This window comes from Balaenoptera borealis, assembly GCF_965194805.1.
Source record: "Balaenoptera borealis genome assembly, chromosome: 15".
In the NCBI taxonomy this organism is placed as follows: domain Eukaryota; kingdom Metazoa; phylum Chordata; class Mammalia; order Artiodactyla; family Balaenopteridae; genus Balaenoptera; species Balaenoptera borealis.
Window position 1 is genome coordinate 31,832,800 of NC_138871.1, and position 23,559 is coordinate 31,856,358.

The window sequence follows — 23,559 nt, forward strand, 5'->3', positions numbered from 1 at the left end:
TTATGGCCTTGGCTCTCCCCAGGTTGGTTAGGAAGATGCACAATTGGTTTTACTCATGCGCAAGGTCACCTAGAGGTAGCCTTTGAAACTGTCCCTGCCAATTTGCCTTTAATGTGAACACACTGGGATCAATCAGTCTTCCACTGGTATGATCGTTTGGCCACAATATTTATCCCTTCACTTGGAATAGAAGATGTCATTACTCACAGAGGCTTTAACAAAATTCACCCAGCAAGCCTTAAATGATAGTAACCAAGCCATTAGCTTGCTCAATTTAGAAGTTCCCACGATGAGAAAAGAGGTCCTATAAAATCACATGGCCCTAGATATTTTAACTGCTTCCCAAGAGTCTTCTAATATAACCCATATTGTGACACATATGAAAACGCAAATTTCCACTCTAAATGATCTTCTTCCCAGTTTAGGAGAAATACTAGGAAAAAGGTTTGGTTCAGGGGGGTCCTGCTTTAAATCTTTACTAATGGCATTCTTACTCCTGTTGGTAATTTTGACTACAGTTTGTGTAACTTATAAAGTGATGGTTTCTTGCATTTCGTGCTATGTATCACCAACTTCTACTAAAATAATATCTAAACTGCTTGAAACTATTGATTACATCTATAGTTCTCTATAAAATAATGAACATGCACAATGCACATGCAATGTAAAATTGACATAAGTCCTATTGGGCAACTTGGAATTCACTGTCAGTCCTTGACAGACATTACACCAGTACAATCTCCCTAAAAGGAAAGAAAGAACCAGGCTTTTAGAACTGGGAATGGAAGGACATGACAGACCCAGGGCCGGTAAGCAACCACAGGTGGCATCAAGGGACCAAATATTTGATCATCTAATGCTTTCTATCAAAACATTAATGATCAAAAGAGGGAATTGATGAAATAAAACTATTTTTAAGGCAGGACAAAAAAATTTTAAACATAAAACTTTCTCTCTGCTCATTTGGGCCAATGCTCCTTTTTAGTGTGCACTGTGCTTCTACAATTATACATAAACCAGATCTGCTTAAAAGACACAGGAATGCCTGCTTGATGGTAAAGAGCAATTCTTCCTGGCACCAGAAAGGTAATTCCTTAGGATATAACATGAGGGATCAGACATAACATGAGGGATGAGGCAGCATTGAACATGGGGGTGTTTTATTTCTTTTCCTTCTCAACTAAACAGGGTTTTCACTTCCAGCCCAAGTGTAATTTTATTTTATTTTATTTATTGCTATTATTTTTTGGCTGCAGCACACAGCTTGCAGGATCTTAGTTGCCCGACCAGGGATTGGACACAGCCTGGGCAGTGAAAGTGCTGAGTCCTAACCACTGGACCGCCAGGGAATCCCCACATTCCTTTCTTAATCCTTAATCAAGATGACTCACTACTTGCCTTGTACATGCAGATCTGGACTATGTAAACTGTCAATACATCATTTGATATATAACTCTTTGTCTTCAAAATGTATATAACTGTGCATTTTCTCTCTCTTTTTTTTTTTTTTTTCAAAGTACAGACATCCCAGCAACAGCACATGGTAAGCTGTTGCTGAGGGCATAGGTCTTTTTTTTTTTTTTTTTTTTTTTTAATTTATTTATTTATTTTTGGCTGTGTTGGGTCTTCGTTTCTGTGCGAGGGCTTTCTCTAGTTGCGGCAAGTGGGGGCCACTCTTCATCGTGGTGCACGGGCCTCTCACTGTCGCGGCCTCTCTTGTTGCGGAGCCCAGGCTCCAGACGCGCAGGCTCAGCAATTGTGGCTCACGGGCCTAGTCGCTCCGCGGCATGTGGGATCTTCCCAGGCCAGGGCTCGAACCCGTGTTCCCTGCATTGGCAGGCAGATTCTCAACCAATGCGCCACCAGAGAAGCCCCGGGCATTGGTCTTTATTGGAGGAGGGGTACAGGCAGGGCATGAGGAAGTTTCCCCCATTCTAAGAGGATGGGAACAGTCCTGGCTGCCCCACAGTGGGTTGTGGGGGGGTCTCTGGCCAGGCCACAGTCCACATGGGAAGACACCAATCAGTCACAAAGTCATGGGAATGCCACACAAGCCTGGCTGTAGGCCCAGGCACCATACAGGCGCCCGGGGCAGGTCCCCTGCACATTCATTGTTAAACTATACAGGATGAGGCTGTACATGAGTTAATTACAAAAGAGTCATATTTACAAAAATCTGTACACACATTTGAAAAACTCACAAAATTGTCATCTATGTATCTCAAGTTGCTAAATGAAAATAATTAAAAATGGAATAAAATTACACATTTCTTTTCTCAGTTCTTTTCAAAAGGATTAATATTTTTAAAGCACATATGCTACTTTCCTTAGCAAATTCCACGAAGAGACTGAGCAGCCCAGCCCTCCTTGAGCCCCAGAGGACTTGAGCTATGAATGGGCCTGGCCAGGGGACACTGCCCAGAGTCGGGGAAGGGGAGCCAAGCCCACAGTGCAGAGCAGAATGCTGAAACACAAAAAAGGAGGACGATGTCTCTGGCTGCAACTCTGGCATTAAATGGAAGAAGCAAACAGGATGGAAACATGCAGCCCTGCCAGCCAGGTTGGGGCAGAGTAGGGGAACAGGCGGCCTTGAAGCCTGGCTGCAAGAGAGGTGGGAACCAGGCCTGGGCACGTACCTTGATGGGAGAAAGTTGTGTTTCAACCAGCTGGGTGTGCCTACTGGGCCTGGCAGGGAGCGTATGCATGAAAGAAACAGGGAAGGGCAGGTGGGCCGCCTTGGCCACAGCCAGCTCATCCAGTAACTAAAGTGGATGTAGTACAAAAGTTGCAACCAAGTACTATGGACATGCTACCTGCTTGCCTTAAGGGTCATGTGGCAATGTTGGGCCAAAGGCAGGACCTTGTCCTTGTCCTGGGTGCCTGGGTCCTCAGCCACAGAAAGAGCCCCAAGTTTTCCCAATATGTGTGGGTCAGGGGAGACAGACCACTCTCCCCTTACATGTTAGCCGAGAGCTCCTGGGTCCAGGTATCAAGGCTCAGAGTTTGTGCTTCTCTTTGCAATCTGTGTCCCCTGTAGGCGCCAGCAGGCTGAGAATGGACAGAGGAATATCTGGGCCTCTCACCCCATGGCAGAGCACCCAGCCTGAGCTCCAGCTCAAAATATCACAACAGCCCTTCCACACTGACAAGGTGTCCAAGAAAACCCACAGGGTGGCCTGCCGAATAGGATGTGATGCACAGTTCCATGGGGCAGAGGGGCATGGGTGGTGCTGATCCTAGGGGAGCTCCGTGGTCCTCAGGTGTGCACCAGGCCTGGGAGGGCCATAAATGATCACCGAGGCAACGTGGTTGTTCTGCATGACCTCAAAGATCACCCGCTGAAGACCAAAGCAGAATGTGGAGCCAAAGGGGTTGGTGTTGTCTGGGGAGGAGGACCTGTGCAGGGCAACAGGCTTCTCCACAGGATGGCCCAGAAGCTCTTGGATGTTGCCCCCCTTGCTGTAGGTCATGCATGTTTCTGTCTGACCATCTGTGTTTTCTCTCTTTACAGTTAGTGGGATCTTGAACTCATAGTGGTGATAAATGTTAAAATTATAATGTCCAGGGTAATTGGCGTGTAGGACAAAGTTCTTCACTTTGAGTGTATTCGCGTCAAAGAGGATGTCCACTCCAAGAGTGAAGTAGTTAAAAAAGTAGTCATTGCACTTGGATGGAACTTGCTTATCAGGAGAAGGAGAATGAATCTTCATTTTGTCTTCTGACTTGTAGAAGACCTTGTGTGGAGAGCTAAGCATGCTAAGAACATCTTGGCAGGAATTGCCAAAATACACTAAGAATTCAAATACCCACATCTTGGCATCTGCTAATACGCTGGGTCCGCAACCCGCGGCAAGTAGGCGAAGTCATAAACCTGAGGGTCCAGTTCCATCTCAAAGAACATCTAAACTCTCAGCACACACATTGCCCAGGAAACAGCTCAGGGGCATCATGGGAACCTTGGTATCCTGTAGGCTGTTTCCACTGTAGATGTACATTCGTTTCACAATTGCTTCTTGGGTTGTCTGGAGAGAAGCCAGACCATGGGCAAAACTGGGTTCGTACTTGGGAGCCTCGGTCCATGAATCTAGCTGAAAAGAGAAAGACAGTCTTCTGAAGTTGAGGTGGAAGAGTTGCTCAGTGGAGTTGTACACTCCAGGATGGGTTGCACCGAAAAACTGGTCAATCTGCTCAGTGGTGGGAGCTATGGCTTGAGAATTGAAATGCACACCACAATATTTTAACTTTACTTTAGTCAAGTCATATATTTCAATCACCTTAAGTCTCTGATAGTTTGATCCCATCCTGAGCCAGGTTAGAGGTGAGGTGATGGCTTAGAGGAGACCAGTGCAAATTCCCATTGCTCGTTTCCCAGAGGACGCTGAGGCACCATCTCCACACCCAGCATTGGTTTGGTTCGCTGATCCGGCAGCCTCCCTGCCGCAGCGCAGACAGACCGGAGCTCACCTGACCGGCAGCAGCCTCGGGCGGCCCTGTGCATTAACTTCTAATGGGCAGAAGAGTCTTCAGAGCTTTCTGAAAGACTGTCTCCCAGGCTATAATCCTCAGGTTGGCTCAAATAAAATTCTCTATTTTTTTCTTAGATTGACTATTAATCAAATTTTTCATGGACAATATAATGTCCAGAATAGACAAATCTGTAGAGACAGAAGATTAGTGGGTTGTGGTGAGGGGTGGAATGGGGAACAGGAAGTGACTTCTAATTGGTAAGTGTTTCATTTTTTTGGGGGTGAAAAATGTTCTAAAATTGATTATAGAGATGGTTGCACATCTCTGTGATTACACTAAAAAAACCACTGAACTGTACGTTCTATCTTTATACATTTTTTTCCTTTTTTTTTTTTTTTTTTTGCTTTTTGGCTGCCAGCTTGGGGGATTTCAATTCCGCGACCAGGGGTTGAACCCAGGCTGTGGTAATGAAAGCCTGGAATCCTAACCATTAGGCAACCAGGGAACTCCCAAACTGTATATTTTAAATGGAAGAAATGTATGTTATGTGAATTACATCTCAAAAAGTTGTTTTAAAATACTATCCACTATTAACATTTGTCTTATTCATTCCCAAAAGACTAATATTTGATATCTTTGAATAAAATCCCAAGAATGTGCACCAGATTCTAAAGACAATTCTAAAAATGGTTATCCAAAAGTATCGAAGTCTAAAGGAACTAGTCCAAAGAAAACACCACATTTTAGGGCATGTACATTTTCCAATGTTTAAAAACTTTTACATAACTTATAAAATGCAATACAAAATACATAATGAGTATACTGAAGTACATTTCAGAGCCCTAATTTTTCTGCTTCCCTGGAAGAGGGCTGAAATTTGTATATATTCTGAGTCAGTTGGTTTTAGAATTCTTGGGACCTATTTGCATTAAATAACTATTTCTTAAATATTTTCCAGTATACATTGAATATACCAAGGAAATTCAAATATAAAGAAAAATTCCGCTAAGATCTAGAAATACATTCCAGGCTCTCAAAAATTTGTTTAACACCAAGAAGACAAATTCTTTTAACATCTTTATTGGAGTATAATTGCTTTACAATGGTGTGTTACTTTCTGCTTTATAACAAATTGAATCAGCTATACATTTACATATGTCCCCATATCTCTTCCCTCTTGCTTCTCCCTCTCTCCCGCCCTCCCTATCCCACCCCTCTAGGTGGTCACAAAACACCGAGCTGATCTCCCTGTGCTATGCGACTGCTTCCCACTAGCTACCGGTTTTACATTTGGTAGTCTATATATGAAGAAGACAAATTCTTAATGAAACTTTTTGTTTTTTGGCCGCGCTGTGTGGCTTGCGGGTTTTATTTCCCTGATCAGGGATGGGACCCAAGCCCCCTGCAGTGGAAGCGCCGAGTCCCGCCACTGCACCTCCAGGGAAGTCCCTTGAAACTCTTTTAAGTTAAAAAAAAAAAATTTTTTTTAATGAGATTTTTTCCGTACAGAAAAAGCAGGAACATCCATTCAACTGTATCGGAATGAGAGAAAAGAAATCATTTCTTATATGAAAAGTAACAGATTATATGGACTCTCAATTAACGTTTATTTTTAAATAAATAAACAAATCTTCCGGGAATAAACGTTTGCTTGTACGTAATCCTAAAGCATTTCAGCAACAGCAACTTCCGTGAGCGCCGCTGGTGTAGTGGTATCATGCAAGATTCCCATTCTTGCGACCCGGGTTCGATTCCCGGGCGGCGCATCCAACTTTTGTTCTTCCCTTAAATAATTTTTATAATCTTTCTTCTTCTGGAAACACTACTTTTCATTTCCATGAAGATTTATATTTCACTATAAATTACTGTTGACACATTCGAATCTGGAGGTGGAATTCAAAAAAGTTTACTCAAGTCATGAACTAGTTAACCTTTACGCCTGCGCAGTCTGAGACATCCCCGAGCGTCGCTGGAAGAGCGGCTGCGCAACGAGTCAATATAAGGACTGAGGTGCAGCCTGGCGGCCAGAAGGTTGAAAGTGCAAGATTCTTCTGCGCCTGCGCGGCCCGGGTCACTTCGCTGGCTGCTCCAAGGCTCCCGGCTCGCCGCCATCTTGTGTTGGGGCTTCATTGTTCGCGCTGGGCCGGGTGGTTTAGTGTAATTGCCGCCGAAGCAGGGGGCGGAGTAACCTCTGGTCGGCCGAGAAACCCCGCTATTTCACAGACATAGCAGCTCGAAAGATTTGTGAGGTAGTAAAGGGTAGAGAGCTGGACCCGGAGGCGCCGCCGCGACAGCAGCAGCCATGGAGGACGAAATGCCTAAGACTCTGTGAGTCTGGGGCAGCGATGAGGGGGGCGGGATGGTGTTGGTCCCGGAGCGAAGCTTCGGCTCTGCGCCTCTCCCCAGCCTATTGTTCCCCGCGGACGCCGCGATATCATGGGTTCCTCTCCTTAGCGCTCACCGGGATGCCTAGGGACCGAGACCCGGGCTGTGAGGGGACGAGATGGACGGAGACGGTGCTCAGCCCTCTAAATTAGTCCCTACACCGTAACTACCCCACAGCGTGGCTTTTGGCCTCGTCCCGGGCCCTCTGTGGTCTTAGGCGTGGAGAAAAGATTTTCATTCAAACCCGTTTTTAGAACTCGGCTAGCCTTTTTGTTCTACGCTTTTCTTCTCTCCCCCCATCCCCCTCTCCCGCTTCTCGATTAACCTCTTTTGATTTTTACGGCCGTCTCACTTTCATTTTACTTTCATTTTCTCTAGAAACTCTTTCTTTCATTGTCTTTCGTTGATAAGAATTTTTGTCTTGAAAATGCTTATACTGATTTTCAGGGACTTAAACTTTATTCTCGCAGTTGCCAACTGGAAAAAAGCCAAATGTTTTTTCTTGAAGTTCTCTGTGGCTTTCCTTCTGTGGCACCCCCTCCCCCGATCAAAAAGCCCCAAATCGGACCCCTTAAGGATTTTGAAACTGCTTTTTAAAAATGGAACTCGACCCCGGAGGTATATATCAACTGAGGGGAAGTGGATATAATGCATTTTTGTCGTCGCTTGCTACTTTTCTGATTGACATGTCGTTGAAGGAGCGGGGAGTTTTTAATGAAGCAACAATTGATAAGTACCTTAACATATTTAGTCACCTCTGAGAATTTTTAGACTTAGTGTTAAGTGATCTTAGTTTGGGATCTTTTCTTTGTCGTGTTGCTCTCCCCGCCCCCTCTCCTTTGTTTTTTTCGAAATATTATCCGCTGAGGTGATCCTGCCTTTGTTGCTTTTCTCGAAAAGAAGAAGAAGCCCGATGAGTTTTTGACGTAGCTTTTTTGTTTTTGTTCTTAGAATACTGGCAGTTTGAGAACTCAAGGCAATAAAAATACACTCTTAGGTTTCTTTTTGCAACTCTCTGGATATCACAGTTGTTACGAAGTACAACGTAATCAATTATTTTTTTCGCCACCAAAATAGTTTCAGTTTTGTAATCTATATGAGAAATATAGTCACTTGTTTTCTTAATGAATAGGTAAACTTTTGATAGTTTATCTCATAATGTTAGTTACATTATGTGTCTTTTTAATAGGATGCAGCAATTAGCGCATGACTTTTGTCTTTTGAAAGATTGTATCTGTAGATGAATACTCCCTAAAAAATCAGCCCCATAGAGTTTATGGAAACCTTTTTTCCCTCTTGCCTCTTCGCTAGAAGTATGATAGCCAGCAGCATATTGGATTAAGAACTCATCTTTTATAATGTCTTTAAGATTCTTATTTTGAAATTTTTAATTTCAGAAACTGCCAAAAATAATCCAAGAACTTAACCTTTTTAGTACGTTGATTTGGGAGTATCAAATAATGAAGACAACTTAAGCTTTCCCAGGCCAGTCTACAAAAGCAAGCAGTACTAGCTTGGGCACAGGGGACCAACCATTGCAGGAGAATTAATGAAGTTTTATTTATTTATTTATTTTAAATTATTTATTATTTATTTATTGAATACTTACCGTTTGCCATGTGTTCTCTGTTAAGTGCTTTATGAGCTTGTGTAATCCTCATCAGAATTCTGCAGTAAATGGGTCCATTTTACAGCTGAGGAAAAGCTAAGCTTAGAATTTAAGTAACTCATCCCAAGTCATATACCCTTTTGTTCATCATCCTGCAACTCTGCTGTCCTCAACTCTTGACACTTACATTCATGACTAATTTTGCTTTGTATGCTTTACTAGAACACCCCATCCAAAAATCTTTTCCCCAAAGTAGTCCATGCTTTAACATTTCCTATTATCCCCTCCCTCGCTTCTACCTTTCTCAACCAAAACTCCCATTCTTCCAGTCAGACCAATCTTGATTAAATATGAGTAGGTGCTCATCCCTAATTTTTCCCAGCAATGTTTCTATTTTTAACATAAAATGTTTGTTTGAAAAACCTTGGGAGTCAGAGGCTTTTAATATGTTCTTAGCAATGTCTGGTCCATGGTAAGTGATCAATAAATTTGTTTTAAAAACTGGTACAGTTTCAAGCAGTGAATCAAGATTTTACTCATTCTTGAGGGTAAGATACAGTCTGAATTTCAGTATTACCTGTGTACCTGAATGGCTCAGAGGAAGTGCCTTCCTTTGCCACAAATGAGTGTTCAGCAGTGCCTTGTTAGAGACTGCCAGTATTCAATTTCTTGTCAGCAGTACTCTGGAAATGTACAGTTGACCCTTGGACAATGCAAGGGTTAGGAGCTCCAGCCCTCAAGCAGTCAAAAATCCATGTATAACTTTTACAGTCAGACCTCTGCTTCTGTGGATTCAACCAACCGTGGATCATGTAGTACATATTTAGTGAAAAAATTCCATGTGTATAAGTGGATCCACGGAGTTCAAACCCATGTTGTTCAAGGGTCAACCGTATTGTGAGAAGTGGTTTGATTCTGGAAATGTTTTGAAAATAGAGACTTGCCAGTGGTTTGGATGTTGAATATGAGAGTGAAGTCGGCAATAACTTTAATTTGCAAATGCATAATTATCAGCCATCTAGAATGGTAGTTTGTTGTAAAATATAATTAAAAACGAGAACTGTCCTGAGAGCATGGATATCTTATTAATAAGTCTTCTGGGCATAGTGTTAGATACTTCCGTTCAGACTGGTTTATGTACAGTTGGCCCTCTGTATCCACTGAAGTGGAACCCTCAGATATGGTGGGCCAGTTGTAAGAAACCTGAGCATCCATGGGTTTTGGTAACCATGGGAGGGGGCAGGTCCAGGAACCAATCCCCTGGGAGTACCAAGAGTTGGCTGGCTGCATATGGTCTGATCTCCAAGTGAAGGAGGTGCTAGCTGATAAAATAAGAGGGTTTCAGCTATCACGCAACAGAGTGTCCTTTGTGAAGAGTAGACAGTTGTTAAATAATAGTAAGGTTGGGGCTTCCCTGGTGGCGCAGTGGTTGAGAATCTGCCTGCCAGTGTAGGGGACACGGGTTTAAGCCCTGGTCTGGGAAGATACCACATGCCGCGGAGCGACTAGGCCCGTGCACCACAGTTACTGAGCCTGCGCTCCTGCTCTGGAGCCTGTGCTCCGCAACAAGAGAGGCCCGCGCACCGCGATGAAGAGTGGCCCCCGCTTGCCGCAACTAGAGAAAACCCTCGCACAGAAACGAAGACCCAACACAGCCATAAATAAATAAATTAATTTAAAAAAAATAGTAAGGTTATGATGCTGGTATATAGTATTTGTATTATGTACAACAAACATTTACTGTCATACATAATTTTTTTTTAATTGAATATAGTTGATGTACAATGTTATATAAGTTACAGGTGTACAGTATAGTGATTCACAATTCTTAAAGGTTATACTCCATTTATAGTTATTTTAGAAAATATTGACTGTATTCCCTGTGACATATAATATACTCTTGTCATAATTTCATAATTAGTAGGAGACGTACACCTTTTCCCCCTGAACTAGAGTGACTCAGGCAAAATGGGTTAATTCCCTAGCAAATTGCAAATGTTCAAAAGTAATTCTGAGAGAGTACAGTTACCTCTTTGACAAATATTTATAGAGCACTTAAATATTCCAGGCAGGGTTCTAGATAGTAGATATATAGTATGAATGAAAATAAAAATCTACTCTTACAAAATTTATCATTAGATTAAAATGTATTCATGTTTTTCACTCAGATTTTCAGAGGCCTCATATCAAACTCTGCATTTTTTTTTTTAAAGTCTGCATTTTTATACAACGATTGTGGCTCATAACAAACCCAATACAGCATTCTGCCTTGTAAATTTTTCTTTGTAGCTTAAATTTTCTAGAGCTGTACTAATCAAAATGAATATTTAAAATGTTTTGGATTCCAATGTTATAACTGTTTGAACTTAATATCAGCCTTTAAAATATATATTAAATTGACATGAAATCCTATCCCAGAACTGTCAAGTTTTCACTAGCATTGATGACATTTTCCATTGAATTTTCTCAGGAAGCTTTTTTTTAGATTTATTTATTTTTTATTTTTTATTTTTACTGTATGCGGGATCTTTGCTGTAGCATGTAGATTTCTTAGTTGCGGATGCATGTGGGATCTAGTTCCTCGACCAGGGATTGAACCCAGGGCCCCTGCATTGGGAGCACGGGGTCTTACCCACTGGACCACCAAGGAATTCCCTCAGGAAGCTTTTTATTTTGAAAAATTTAAAACCTATGGAAAAGTAGCAAAAATAGTATGTTGTAGACTTAGATAACTTTCATGTGGCTTTACCAATTGCTAATAGTTAGCCAAATTTGCTGAACCATTTGAGAAGACATCATGACACTTAGGGGCTAAATACATCTAAGAACAGGGGCATTCTCTTATGTAACGGCAATATAATTTTCATATTAAGGAGACTACATATTAAGGAGTCAGCATTGTTAACTAATACACAGTCTATACTCATATTTTATCCAGTTGCCCAAGGAGGATGTTTACTTTCTAGTTCTGCACAAGATTGGTGCATGATCTCAGAGGTGATATAATAAATATCAACATGGGATACTTCAGTCTATGCTGTTAACAAAAAGTTCATGGAACATAGAAAGGGATATTTTAACGTTCTTGAATAAAAAGCATCTTGAAAAATTAAAACTACATAAATGTAAGAAATTTACATTTTTGTTTAGTAGTCCAGTTGACATTGTGACAGGGAATCTTGGCTTACAACTGCTCCAGTATCAGTTTTTGTATCACTCAGAATTTTCTTAAACACAAGCTGCAAAAAAATTCAGGCATAAAAGGAATTTGTTTAAAAAGATATTGGACACTCCCAGAATTTGCAGGAAGGTTATGGAACCTGGCTTAGAAAATGTTCAGGAAAGAGAGACAACTAACTGTCAGGCCTACAGTCCTAATCAAGCCACAGACCATCCCAGAAAGGATACTACTGCCACACCTACTGAGGACCTGATACTACAGCTTCCACTTTCACTGGGCATGGAACTCTGCGGCTGTTTGCCACCAAAGTGGATTCTCTTCAGCCTCTGCTTCTTTCACCCCTATCTTTGTCTTCTGTGTTCAGGACTGGTATCTGTAATTGAGCTAGCCCAGATCACATGCAAGGGAGACTATATAACCATATTTAGCCTTTTCATCTTCTGAAGAGGAGTCAGGCTTTGCCACAGGGTGAGGATTTCTCTAAAAACAGGAAGATATTTGGCAGCCTAAAAAAAAAAAAATCTGTTACACAGGTAACTTAAATCCATGCTGTTAAGAGGAAATCCTTTCACTTCAGAAACAGAATAGTATGTGACAAAGTATGGGACAACTAAAGAAACATTTTTATATAAAAATGGGAATGAACTACAAGTATATATGTTACTTGTAGTTTATTGTAAAGGTGTCGAAGGTTGAGAGCAAGTTGTTGTGTAACTTCCTCTGAAGAGACTTTCTCTAAACAGCTCTGTGTAGAGTTAATTGATAAAGCCTCCTGGAACATATAGTATATAGCAGGCCACATTAAATAAACAAATGTAAAGGCCATACAGACCTTAGTGCTTTTTAAAGTATCTTTTATTATTATTATTAGCTATCTTCAAACTACGTAAATCACTTAGAAAATATTTCTGAGAAAATCTTAAAGTTTTGCAAAGAGTAAATGATAGACTCCGGGTTCCCTAAATACTGTTCAACTTGTCACTAGATTATCTACCTTTAGCAAAGCAGATGTTAGAATTAAATTTTCAGAAGAGCCATTTTTTTCATTTAGACATATGCAATCCTTAGGATTTCTTATAGGCACAAGAGTCGGGTAAGAATAGATACAGAAGAGTTGCAGAGATAGTACAGAGTTCTCATTTGACCTTCACCCAGCTTCTCTTAATGTTAACATCTTACTTATATAACCATGATATAGTTATCACAACTAAGAAATTAACATTGGTACAGTACTGTTAACTACAAATTTTATTACCATTTCCCCATGCCACTAATGTCCTTTTTCTATTCCAGGATCTAATCCAAGATACCACATTGTGTTCAGTTGTCATGTCTCTTTCCTGTAATATGTAAGGAGATATCTTTCATTACTGTGGCACTTTTGAAGGGTACTGTTTCTCCACTGTACACTGACTACTATTTTTCTCGACATACTCTGTCAGTTAGAATTGAGTCACTAAGAGTAGCCGACCCTCAAGGAGAGGGAAATTAAGCTTCACTTCAGAGAGGGAGGTGTATCAAAGAATTCTTGCCAGTAGCGATTATTACTAAGGTGTTTTAATGGTGATTTCTCTCATTTCTTCTACATTTATTAATTAGAATTCTGTAAGAAAAAGCTATTGCCCCCCCCAACCCTAATCTAGAATTCAGTCAAGGATTATTCATTGTATTAGGTTGTCAGTGTCTTTTAAGTCCCTCTTAATCAAAAACAGTCTTCCCCTCTTTTTACTTTGTTTTAGGACAATCTTTTGAAGATAATCAAATAAGTCGCCTTATATAATATCCCACATCTGGATTTGTGTAATTGTTTTATATGCCCAATATCCTGTAAACTTAGATCTAAATTTAAGCTTAGCTAGAGTCAATTCGATATTTCTGATTTGAATACTTCATAGATGATGATATATAATTCATATTGTACACACAATGTCTCATTGTTTATCCATAAAATGATTTAAAGTTTGAACACTGGGTCAAAGTGGCCAAAAGCTCTCACTTTTAAGGTGGGTTTTCCGTTTGCAGTTGTTAAGTGATCTATGTGATAACTTAGGCACCCTGCAAATATCCATTTTCTTACCAACCTTTCACCTAATAGTTTTATATCCATTAATGGTTCATGCCTGAGTCAGTTTTTCAGTCGGGCTTACACATTGCTAATTTAATGCTCTCTGTCTACATTTATTGACTAGCATTTTTCTATAAAGGAATTGTCCATTGTTCCTTAAGACTCAGCACTTCTCCCTTTGCCATTTTAACCTATACCTGTGCCTTCACAGTAAGCATTCAATATTCTGTTGAATGGGTAAATGGAAGGAAGGAATTGAATCCACACTTTCTGGCATGTATAGATGTTTATTTTTCTGGGGAGAGAGGCCATACCTTTCATCACATTCCCTGAAGGATTCTTAGCAGAAGAATGAGAAACTACAGTTGTTGGGAGACAACATTCTCTGATTTCAGAAGTAATAAACCTCTAACTCTAACATGTCTGGAGGTAATCTCATTTTAAAATCCCATTATTTATAAACCCTTTAAATAAGGATCATCCCCCTTCCCCCAGAAAAAGTAAGGATCATCCCAGTCATGTGGTCTTATAATACATTATTTACACTAATTAAGTTTGTTAGTCACCACTTCATATTATCTGTTAAAAGTCTCTCCTAGACTCTTTCTACTCCCTTTCTATTATCACTGATCAGTGGAAGGTTTCCCATTGAAAGGTTTCCCATTGAAAGGTTTCCGATTCTTTTGTGAGCATGTACAATACCTGATAAGTGATTTATCCATGATTTTTCAAAAATATGTTTACTGTGTAAGCCAAAGTATACCTAAATTGGACAGTTTTAGGGAAATCATGTGAATTAAAAATTGAAGAAAATTTAATGTTCTCAGTAATACTGTAGAAGTAGAAATAATTGCAAAGCTTTCCAGGATCGATTGTATAAAATGTTCTACATATTTAATGATTCATTTGAGAGATTTTAAGCATATCTTCCTAAGGTAAGCCTAGAAACTTAGAAACAAGCAACAGGTTTTATTTGTACAACCTTGAATAAAAACACAGACACACACTAGCTTCCCCTCTGCTAACAGTGTCTCATTAATATATTTGCAAGTAACGTATCTTCCATATGTTTTGAAAGAGATTTTGAAGTTTTCACAAACTTTTAAAAAGTTCCCAAATAGTAGATCCCAAATAGTAGATCCCAAAGATCTACCTATTCCCCATATTCACTCTCCAGTAATCAACTTTAGGAACTGATAAAAAAGAAGCAAATTTAAAATGATGAATTGTTTTTCTTTGTGTTTCAGATACGTTGGTAACCTTTCCCGAGATGTGACAGAAGCTTTAATTCTCCAGCTCTTTAGCCAGATTGGACCTTGTAAAAACTGCAAAATGATTATGGATGTAAGGGTATTTTACTTAGTTAACTTTCTTTTTTTTCTTTTCTTTGAGGTTGTCCATGATACATTATTTAAATCCATTACTTCCAGGAACTCTTAAATTGGTTTATACAGTCTAAATTCATAGGGGTTTTAGTAAATTTGTAATGAATCCGTTTTGGCCACAAAGTAAAGAAGAGAATGGTACTAATCATGTCTAAAGCAGATGACAACTATATGTGGGCTCTTGTTTTAAAGTGTATTGAGGCATCAGAATTGTTTGTTTTATATGTGATATCAGTTGATTGGCTAAACTAGAAATTCAGTTATTACAATTAAAATGGGAAATTGGGTAAAAAAAATAATAGACTTTGATACTGTGAAAGTGTTTTTAACTTAATTTTGAAGGTCATGATGCAAGTTTTTCTTGTATTGTGGCAGTGCCCATCCATCAGACCTTAATGTATAGAAAAAACATAGGATTCACTCATCTAATTGGTATTATTCCTGAGTCATACTGTGTGTTAAAAGGCACCTTAAAATTCTTTTGATGAGAAAAACAGTGCTAAAGAGAAATCCTTTTATCCCTGGTCTCTCCTACCTTTAAACTTTTGGTTTTCTTTTCTCCAGGAAAGAAAATCGTATGTGTCTGTATCTACTACTTTCTCTTCTATTGTATTTCAATTTAACTTTTTTTTACTTGGTATTTTTAAAAATAATTATTTAGCCAGTTGGCTTTGGTTTGTTGTCTCAGATTTTAAAATGTCAAACCTTTCTCCTGGGATTTCCCTGGTGGTCCAGTGGTTAAGACTCTGCCTTCCAATGCCAGTTCGATCCCTGGTCAGGGAATTAAGATCTCATCTGGCGCAGGGTGCAGCCAAAAACCAAAAAAAAAAAACTTTCTCCTAATGTGGTAGGGTCACCTACATATAATATAGATGGATTCAACAGATGTTTTTTGTCCTTTACACTCTTCTAAAGTGTTTTCTTATCACATTTAATATCTGTATGCCTTTGGATAAAGAAGAAAAGATTTCTGTACCCTTAGAGAAAGACAAGAGGGAGAGATAGGGGACTATGATGGAGAATTTAAAACCAATCATTCATTTCGGGGCTCCTTCCTTATCTTAGTGATAGCATTTATGGAATGCCTACTGCCTGTTATTTTAATGCTAATGCCTTATCACAAATGCTCAATAGAAACATTACAAAGCAGATGTTATTCCTTTTTTTTTTTTATTTTATTTTATTTATTTACTTTTGGCTGCTTTGGTTCTTTGTTGCTGTGCACGGCTTTCTCTAGTTGAGGCAGGTGGGGACTACTCTTCGTTGCAGTGTGCGGGCTTCTCATTGCGGTAGCTTCTCTTGTTGCGGAGCATGGGCTCTAGGCACACGGGCTTCAGTAGTTGTGGCTCACGGGCTCTAGAGCGCAGGCTCAGTAGTTGTGGCGCACGGGCTTAGTTGCTCCGCGGCATGTGGGATCTTCCTGGACCAGGGCTCGAACCCATGTCCCCTGCATTGGCAGGCAGATTCTTAACCACTGCGCCACCAGGGAAGCCCTTCCTATTTAATATATACAGAAATGGGGCAAAGCAAGGATGTAAACCCAGATTGATCTATTCTCTCCATAGGTCTGTAGGCTGCTATTCTCTCTGTGTCTGGGTCTTTCTAGATATTTGCCTATTAAAGATCACTAGGCAAAATGTTAATGACTGCTGGACCTACAAAAAAGGCTAGCTAGGTTACCTCTGCCACTTTGTATAAATTTTGGATTTTGGTCACTCAAAGGCTTAGATTAACTATTCCTTCTCCTCCTCCTTATCATTATTTTATTATTATTAAAGTCTAAATTCCAGTCTATTCACATTGATGCACTGATGTTCATATTTAGGAATTTTATACTCCCTAGAGTATAAAGGCTGATAATGTATATGCTTAGAATTTTTTTTTAATCTAAAAAGTAGTTTTTTTTTTTTTCTGGGTACAAATTAAGTAAAATGAACATTCTTATTTATTTGATTGTCCTACTCTTAGGTGTAAGCCACTTTTCTAACCACATTCTGATGCCTGTCAGCATTGATCTTGGTAATAGAATTCCCATTAAATATAGCATTAGTTTGATTATACAATTTTAAAAACATTTTTATATTCTCTAATGTTTTTAAAATAAAATAATGGATAGTTTCAATGTCATCAATTTTGTGGTTGCCTCCTTGCTCTAAAATTCTTTAAAATCATTGCCAGTGACTTTTTTTAACTGTTAATTGTGCTTGAAACAAAATGGCATATTTCTTTCTTCTGTTATCATCCTAGTCTTTTCAATTAGTTTCTTATTTTAACAGTTCTGCTTAGGAGATTATGGAAAGAATTAAAAAGTCATTTGGTATTTTGTACTGATGGGTGTAAAATATTGGGTGTTTTTTCTGCTTCTTTAATTTATCAGAAAACATCCAGGCTTCACCTGTCATCAGACCTCAACTACTTGGAACACCAGTAGAAAAGAGGAGAGAGGTTTTTTTTTTCTTTTTTGGCCGCACGGCGGCTTGTGGGATCTTAGTTCCCTGACCAGGGATTGAACCTGGGCCCCTTGCAGTGGAAGCGCAGAGTCCTAACCACTGGACTGCCAGGGAATTCCCGAGAATTTTTATTTTTAAAAGATTTCTAAGCAGGCAAAAATTTTGATGTCAGAAAGTCCACATTCTAAAACCTATTCTAAAACTTTACTTACCAGAGAACCTCTTCAGTTTTCAGAGCCTGTTTACTTACATTTTAGTAACAGGTTTAAGAAGGTTAATTAGAACACTTAGTCATTAATAAAAGATTAAGTTATATATAGTAGTATAGTATAAGCTGTTGAAGAAGATAGCTTTCTATAAAAATAGTTCATTTTTTAGTGTTTACTGCCTTATCGAAACATTTATTTGCAGAAAAGACCCTTCATTCTCCATGGCCTGATACTGAGATGTATAAAACTTTGTATAGTTTTAAGGTATTGGGAGTATAAAACTTAAAATTGGCTTTTGTGTTTCTTCTTCAACAGACAGCTGGAAATGATCCATATTGTTTTGTGGAGTTTTACGAGCATCGTCATGCAGCTGCAGCACTAGCTGCTATGAATGGGCGGAAGATAATGGGTAAGGTAAGCTGTCATAATTAAAGAAGGTGACTTGCACTGGAAAATTCTAAGTTGTATACGGTTTTGTTTCCTTTTTAGAAGCATTGTATTCGCTTTACAGAAAATGATCACATTAATATTAAGAAGCTGGGATAAAGCGTTTAGAGGGTATGTTTATGTTAGTATTCTTCATGGTGCCTTGCACATGGTAAATACTAAGACATTTGTTGAATTATTCAAGCTTTGATGAAAGATCTAGGAACATTGGATACTAATGGGGAAGAATAAAAGAAAAAAATTTATTGGTACTTTAGAAAGGTTAGTTGAATGTTAACAAAGAAGTATGTATAGTTAGGATTTGTTAACATTATTTGCATAAGTGTACGTTAAAAAATAAGTATTGAAATTTTGACCAGAAAGTTTGAATGCTTCCTCTCAAACATATACCTATGTGTTCATAGATGCAAATCTTGTAATATCTGATTATTACCTTTATTTTTATGGAGTATAAATGTAGAAAAATTTTTTTAGGAAGTCAAAGTGAATTGGGCAACAACCCCCAGCAGTCAAAAGAAAGATACAAGCAGTAAGTATATTTTATACTCTTTGAACTTTTGTGTTTATTGTACATAGTAGTTTTATTGTAAAGCATATAAACATCATACATTTGCAGTAATGTTTTGATCGTTATCCTAAGATATGATTGAATGTGTTTGTGTTAATAAATTTAAGAACAAATCTAATCTTTGTCATCAGGTAGTACCGTTGTCAGCACACAGCGTTCACAAGGTAATTGTATCTTCTTAAACATAAAATGAAATCTCTTGAAAGGGTATTCACTAACCACCTGAAGTTTTTTTGTTTGATACTGGGGGGAGCGGGGAGGGAGGGGTCGTATTTCTATTTGTCTCTCTGGCAATATTTTTCCCCCTTTTTCCCACTGTTGACCAAGTGTGGTTTGTCCACTACTTTGGTGGTATTTTAAGTTCTCTGATCCCCATTGGTAGCAGCTGATGCCTTAGAAATACTTTCACCACTGAAGGGCAGGATACCCTGTTTCCTTGAGGTCATGATCTGTGCTTCATACCAGATCTTCTGATTGCTTGAGTTGCTCCTGAAACTGTGTTTCCCAAATGGCAACCCAATATGTTGCTTAAGGCCTGCCAAATAGGGGTAACTTTTCTTTCCAAATATACTTTGTCAGAATTGATATATATGTCCATTTAAAGTGTTGATCCAACTATTTTGTGTTTTTAAAGTGTTTCTTTTTTTTTGAGCATTGTCTTTTTAAGAAAACTTCACATATGGGAACGTTTTTTTCTCTCCAGTGCTTTTTTAATGGCTCTGATATAAAGTGAAGGGATTACTGTTTTCATTCTGTTGCCTTCAGTCTTAGTTCACTTGCACATGGATTCACATAAACTGAATGGTGTAATGTCTGGGCAACCAAAACTGTTGGCTTTTGAGAAAACTGTCAAATACTTTAACATCAAACTGTTGCAATGCAAGGTATTTCTTTGATTGTTCTTCACAAAATATGGTTAAACCAAGTATATCACATAGGTAAACTGAATAAATGTAAATAAGTACTATTAGAATGGTAATGAAGTCATAAATATTTATATATATTTTTTGCAAAACTTATTATTATTAGTTTATTGTCTTAGGCCAGTATAATAATTGGCTATAAGTAGAAATATAACTGTCAGTTTCCCATTAGATATATCACAGTCCTTAGGAGAATCTTTCCTGTATTGTCACCTTGATTCATTATGTTTAAAACTGATAGGATTTGTCTAGGTATAGGATAGTGTTATACTTTACTATAATCCATAAATTATTTTAAGAATACTTTACTGAATAGATTTTAGCATTTTTTAAAATTCTAAAATTATGTTTTTCTTTTCACTTCCCCTTCCTTCCCCTTATAAGATCATTTCCATGTCTTTGTTGGTGATCTCAGTCCAGAAATTACAACTGAAGACATAAAAGCTGCTTTTGCACCATTTGGAAGAATATCGTAAGTAACAGAAGATAAATTTTAAATGCTTTATATTAGAAACAATCTTACGTAGAAGTAATTTGAAAATCTATTGTGAATTTTGGACATTAATTTTAACACTTGAATGTGATGTATTAATATTCACTTGAATAAGTGTACTGTTTAGAGACTATTCAAGCAGTTAACAGCCAAAGATTTTTTTCCCATTGATAAATAAATCTTTGGTCTTCAATTATCTTAGAAGTCTTTTTCAGTTAGCATTAGCTTTTAAGAGACAAATGTGCTGTTGTGCATATTGTTTCTTATATGAGTGTCTTGCTAGCTTGGTCATAATCTTTAGTGAACTTGTGCTATGACTAAGGAACTTAGACCCTTTGGCACTTCTATGATACCATGCATTTTCTGTTAATATATTTTAACAAAAAGAAACCTTAACAATTCAATCTAAAACGCAGTTATTAAATGTTAATTCCCAGGTATCTATCCTTTTGTTGTTGTTGTTGTTGCTATTAACAATAATAATAATGCCTTTTAGTGTTTTGTGAAGCACTGTCTTGCTTGCATTTGTTATTAATTGTATAGTTTAGGCCTTTTATAAAAAGCTCACTCAAGGAGTATTCATCATAAAAGAACTTTATATTTTGAAAAGCATGCCTGTAATGGAGTAAGAATAATAAGTTGATGATTGCACGTTCTTAGAAGTAATCATTGAATTTAGAAAACAACATTTTTAGAGTTTCTCGTTGCTTTATTATTGTTATTCCAGCTAGAAGAGTAGGAAAAAGGAAATGTTAGCTTTGGTTTGGTTTGATGAACAGACCAACAGCAGAGATGAGAAGGAGACTGGACAGTAAAAGCTGGTGGTATTGGTGTTGAATTTTGGAAGTTTTCATTTGAAGAGTTTTAGTTCATTGGTAGGAGGATGAAAATGCATAGTGACCAAGGAATGACCATAAGTAAGGGGCCAACTTTAAAGGCAGTCACACGATTAGGGTTTACAAGTGGACTCTTCTGTTAGGTGACATTTTTCTTTGTCTCTTAGAACTGACTTCAGGAAAATAAAGTTCTAATTTCTTGACTGTTCCTTTTAATCTGTTTTAGGGCTTTGATTATGGTTAGCTGGCTTTCTAGCTGGCTTTCAAATATCTAGATTGGAAAGGTCTTATTAACCTTTGGCCTCTCAAAGTTTCTATAAATCTCTGTATGCAAAATTTTATGCTTGTTTTCATTTTGGTGTGGAGTATCTTTGTAAGTTTTATCCTATTTTCAGATTAGTCACAGGACCATAAAAGATAAAGAACTCTGATATAGATCTTTGCTGCTTCTTCCTTAGAGAATCCTTTCAGATATAAGTAAGAATTAAATATATTTCAAGGCTAACATTCCCTGAAACTTACCTTTAAAAAGAAAAGGCTTTTCTAACATTTTAACAGATTAAATGCTATTTTATTAAATGTTTCGATTAGCTTTTCTGAAAGCATGGGAATTTTAGTTTGGCGGTAGATAAAGATTGTTTAACAATTGGTGAGTTTAAGTTAAATGACATTCAAATTTTAGTAATATCATTACTTTTTAATCAAGGATCAATAATTTCTTTTTGTTAAATATGTTGGTATCATAATTATAGTCTGTAGATTTTCTTAGAGTCAACTATGATTACTGATGTATATATCATTTTTTCTTGGTAAGGCCTTTAAGTTTTATAATTTTCAGTCGAGATGATGTCTAAGTTTTAGGCTACCCAAAGAGTCAGTGTTTCTAAATTTGAAGGAACCATTTTCAGTTGGTAGCATCATTTCCTGATTTTTTTCAATTAAAGGAGATAAGTTGATAAATATATATATTGAAAGGTTCTCATGATAGTCAGGTATTCCCTGTAGAGATCCTACAACAGTGCTTGATTTATAAAAGGTGTGTAGTAAATGTTGGCCTATTAAAATATTTAGTATATAAAATACAGTACTTTCTTTCCCTAATTTATATAGCTTAAACTTTTCCTGTTCCTTGAGTTTAGGGTAGTCTAACAAATTTTGCTATAGAAATGAATCAGCTACAAATTAAATGCATGTGTACCATACAGATAATTTTAATAAGTATTTTTACATATTAAGAAGTGGCTTGCATTAGTTTTCCCCTTTCACCTTCACCTCTTTGTCATTTTGACCCTAAACACTTAATAAATCACTCCTAAATTGATCAAAATATGCTTATGTATACTTTAATATAAAATTATATTGCATGGCTTTCTGACTTGGGTTTTTGTTGTAAAAGTGCCTGTTTTGTTCATGTGTCCTGAGAGAACAAGCATTGTGACATACCTGGCTAACTTAAAAGCAGATTGCCTGTGAAGCACAATTTGAGTCCAATTTTTTGAGGTATGGAGTTTTAGCTATCATGGCTGGGTTTTTTACTCAATCTCAAATAATAGGGCTCTGGTTATTTTGCAGAGTATCTCTGAAGAATGGACAGAATTGCCCTGGCTAACTACAAGCTACGGTTCACAGTGGATAAATGTTGGCGTGCTTTTTTACTTTCTGACTTTTTAAAATTTTGCTTTTATATCTTATAGTTTCCAATCAATCTTATATGATTGCTATTTTAGAATTTAGTATAAAATCTTCTCTTATATAGTATAAAACTAAAGTGTGTGTCTAGTATTTTTCTTCAATGATTTAACGTTTCTGAAAAGTCAAGTTCTCAAAATTTACCCATAGTCCGGAAGGGGGGTATGAACTGATCTGAGAAAATGAAAAAATTTAATTAATTTAGGGAATATACAACTTTTTCATTCTTTTAGTTTCCAGTTTTCTATTTTAATTTTTTAATGATTAGGTAGTAAGTATATAGTATCAAATAGCAAATTATAAATTGCATGGTTAAAGAAAGCCATTCATTTAGTGTGCCTGTGAACCCTATAAGTTAAGTAAAATTCATGTGAATAGCTGCTTTTACCATGCTTAATATTTAAAATTTAAAAAATTTTTTGAAGTGGGAGGCAGTTTCTGTACAATGTATACATGTATATTTAAGAAGTTATTGATTTGCATGTTTATAAAATTAAGCCTCATTTGCTAATACATGATAAATTTTATAGAATAAAAGGTGAATTTACATTAACGGTTCGTTTTAATGAAGATGAAACATGAAAATGAGTTGTGTATGAAATTCTCACTTGATATCCAGAGGAGAGTTTGCAGACCTAAACTTCCGATTGTTTCTGATTTCAGAGATGCCCGAGTGGTAAAAGACATGGCAACAGGAAAGTCTAAGGGATATGGCTTTGTCTCCTTTTTCAACAAATGGGTGAGCTAAATAAAAAGTGCATGTGTAGTGCTTTAAGAGTAAAGGATAAAAATATTCATTCTGTTTCGATTGTTAATCATTTTCCTCATCTGCCATTTGTTCACTTCACTGAT

General features: G+C 37.7%; 1 protein-coding gene, 1 long non-coding RNA gene and 1 pseudogene across 12 annotated transcripts in view; 1 reads left to right on the forward strand and 2 right to left on the reverse strand.

The window, feature by feature from the left end:
- LOC309611685 overlaps positions 1-23,559 on the reverse strand; it is a 732,894-nt gene that overhangs the window by 631,778 nt on the left and 77,557 nt on the right. The window lies entirely within an intron of this gene.
- On the reverse strand, positions 1,568-6,382 carry LOC309611637 (phagosome assembly factor 1 pseudogene; annotated as a pseudogene). The gene has a single exon. The product of its transcript is annotated as a phagosome assembly factor 1 pseudogene (transcript).
- Positions 6,499-23,559, forward strand: part of TIA1 (TIA1 cytotoxic granule associated RNA binding protein) — a 29,455-nt gene continuing 12,394 nt past the window's right edge. Inside the window, exons 1-7 of one of the 10 annotated variants that reach the window (XM_082356388.1) lie at positions 6,543-6,795; positions 14,955-15,051; positions 18,067-18,165; positions 18,673-18,727; positions 18,898-18,930; positions 20,074-20,161; positions 22,591-22,642. In XM_082356388.1, coding sequence (XP_082212514.1) covers positions 6,770-6,795; positions 14,955-15,051; positions 18,067-18,165; positions 18,673-18,727; positions 18,898-18,930; positions 20,074-20,161; positions 22,591-22,627 — 435 coding nt within the window. In that variant the 5' untranslated portion in view covers positions 6,543-6,769 and the 3' untranslated portion in view covers positions 22,628-22,642. Of the gene's footprint in view, positions 6,796-12,956; positions 12,992-14,954; positions 15,052-18,066; positions 18,166-18,672; positions 18,728-18,897; positions 18,931-20,073; positions 20,162-22,590; positions 22,643-23,370; positions 23,447-23,559 lie in introns of those variants that run through there. The other 9 variants (XR_014234647.1, XM_082356389.1, XM_082356387.1 and 6 more) reach the window with 9 other exon arrangements.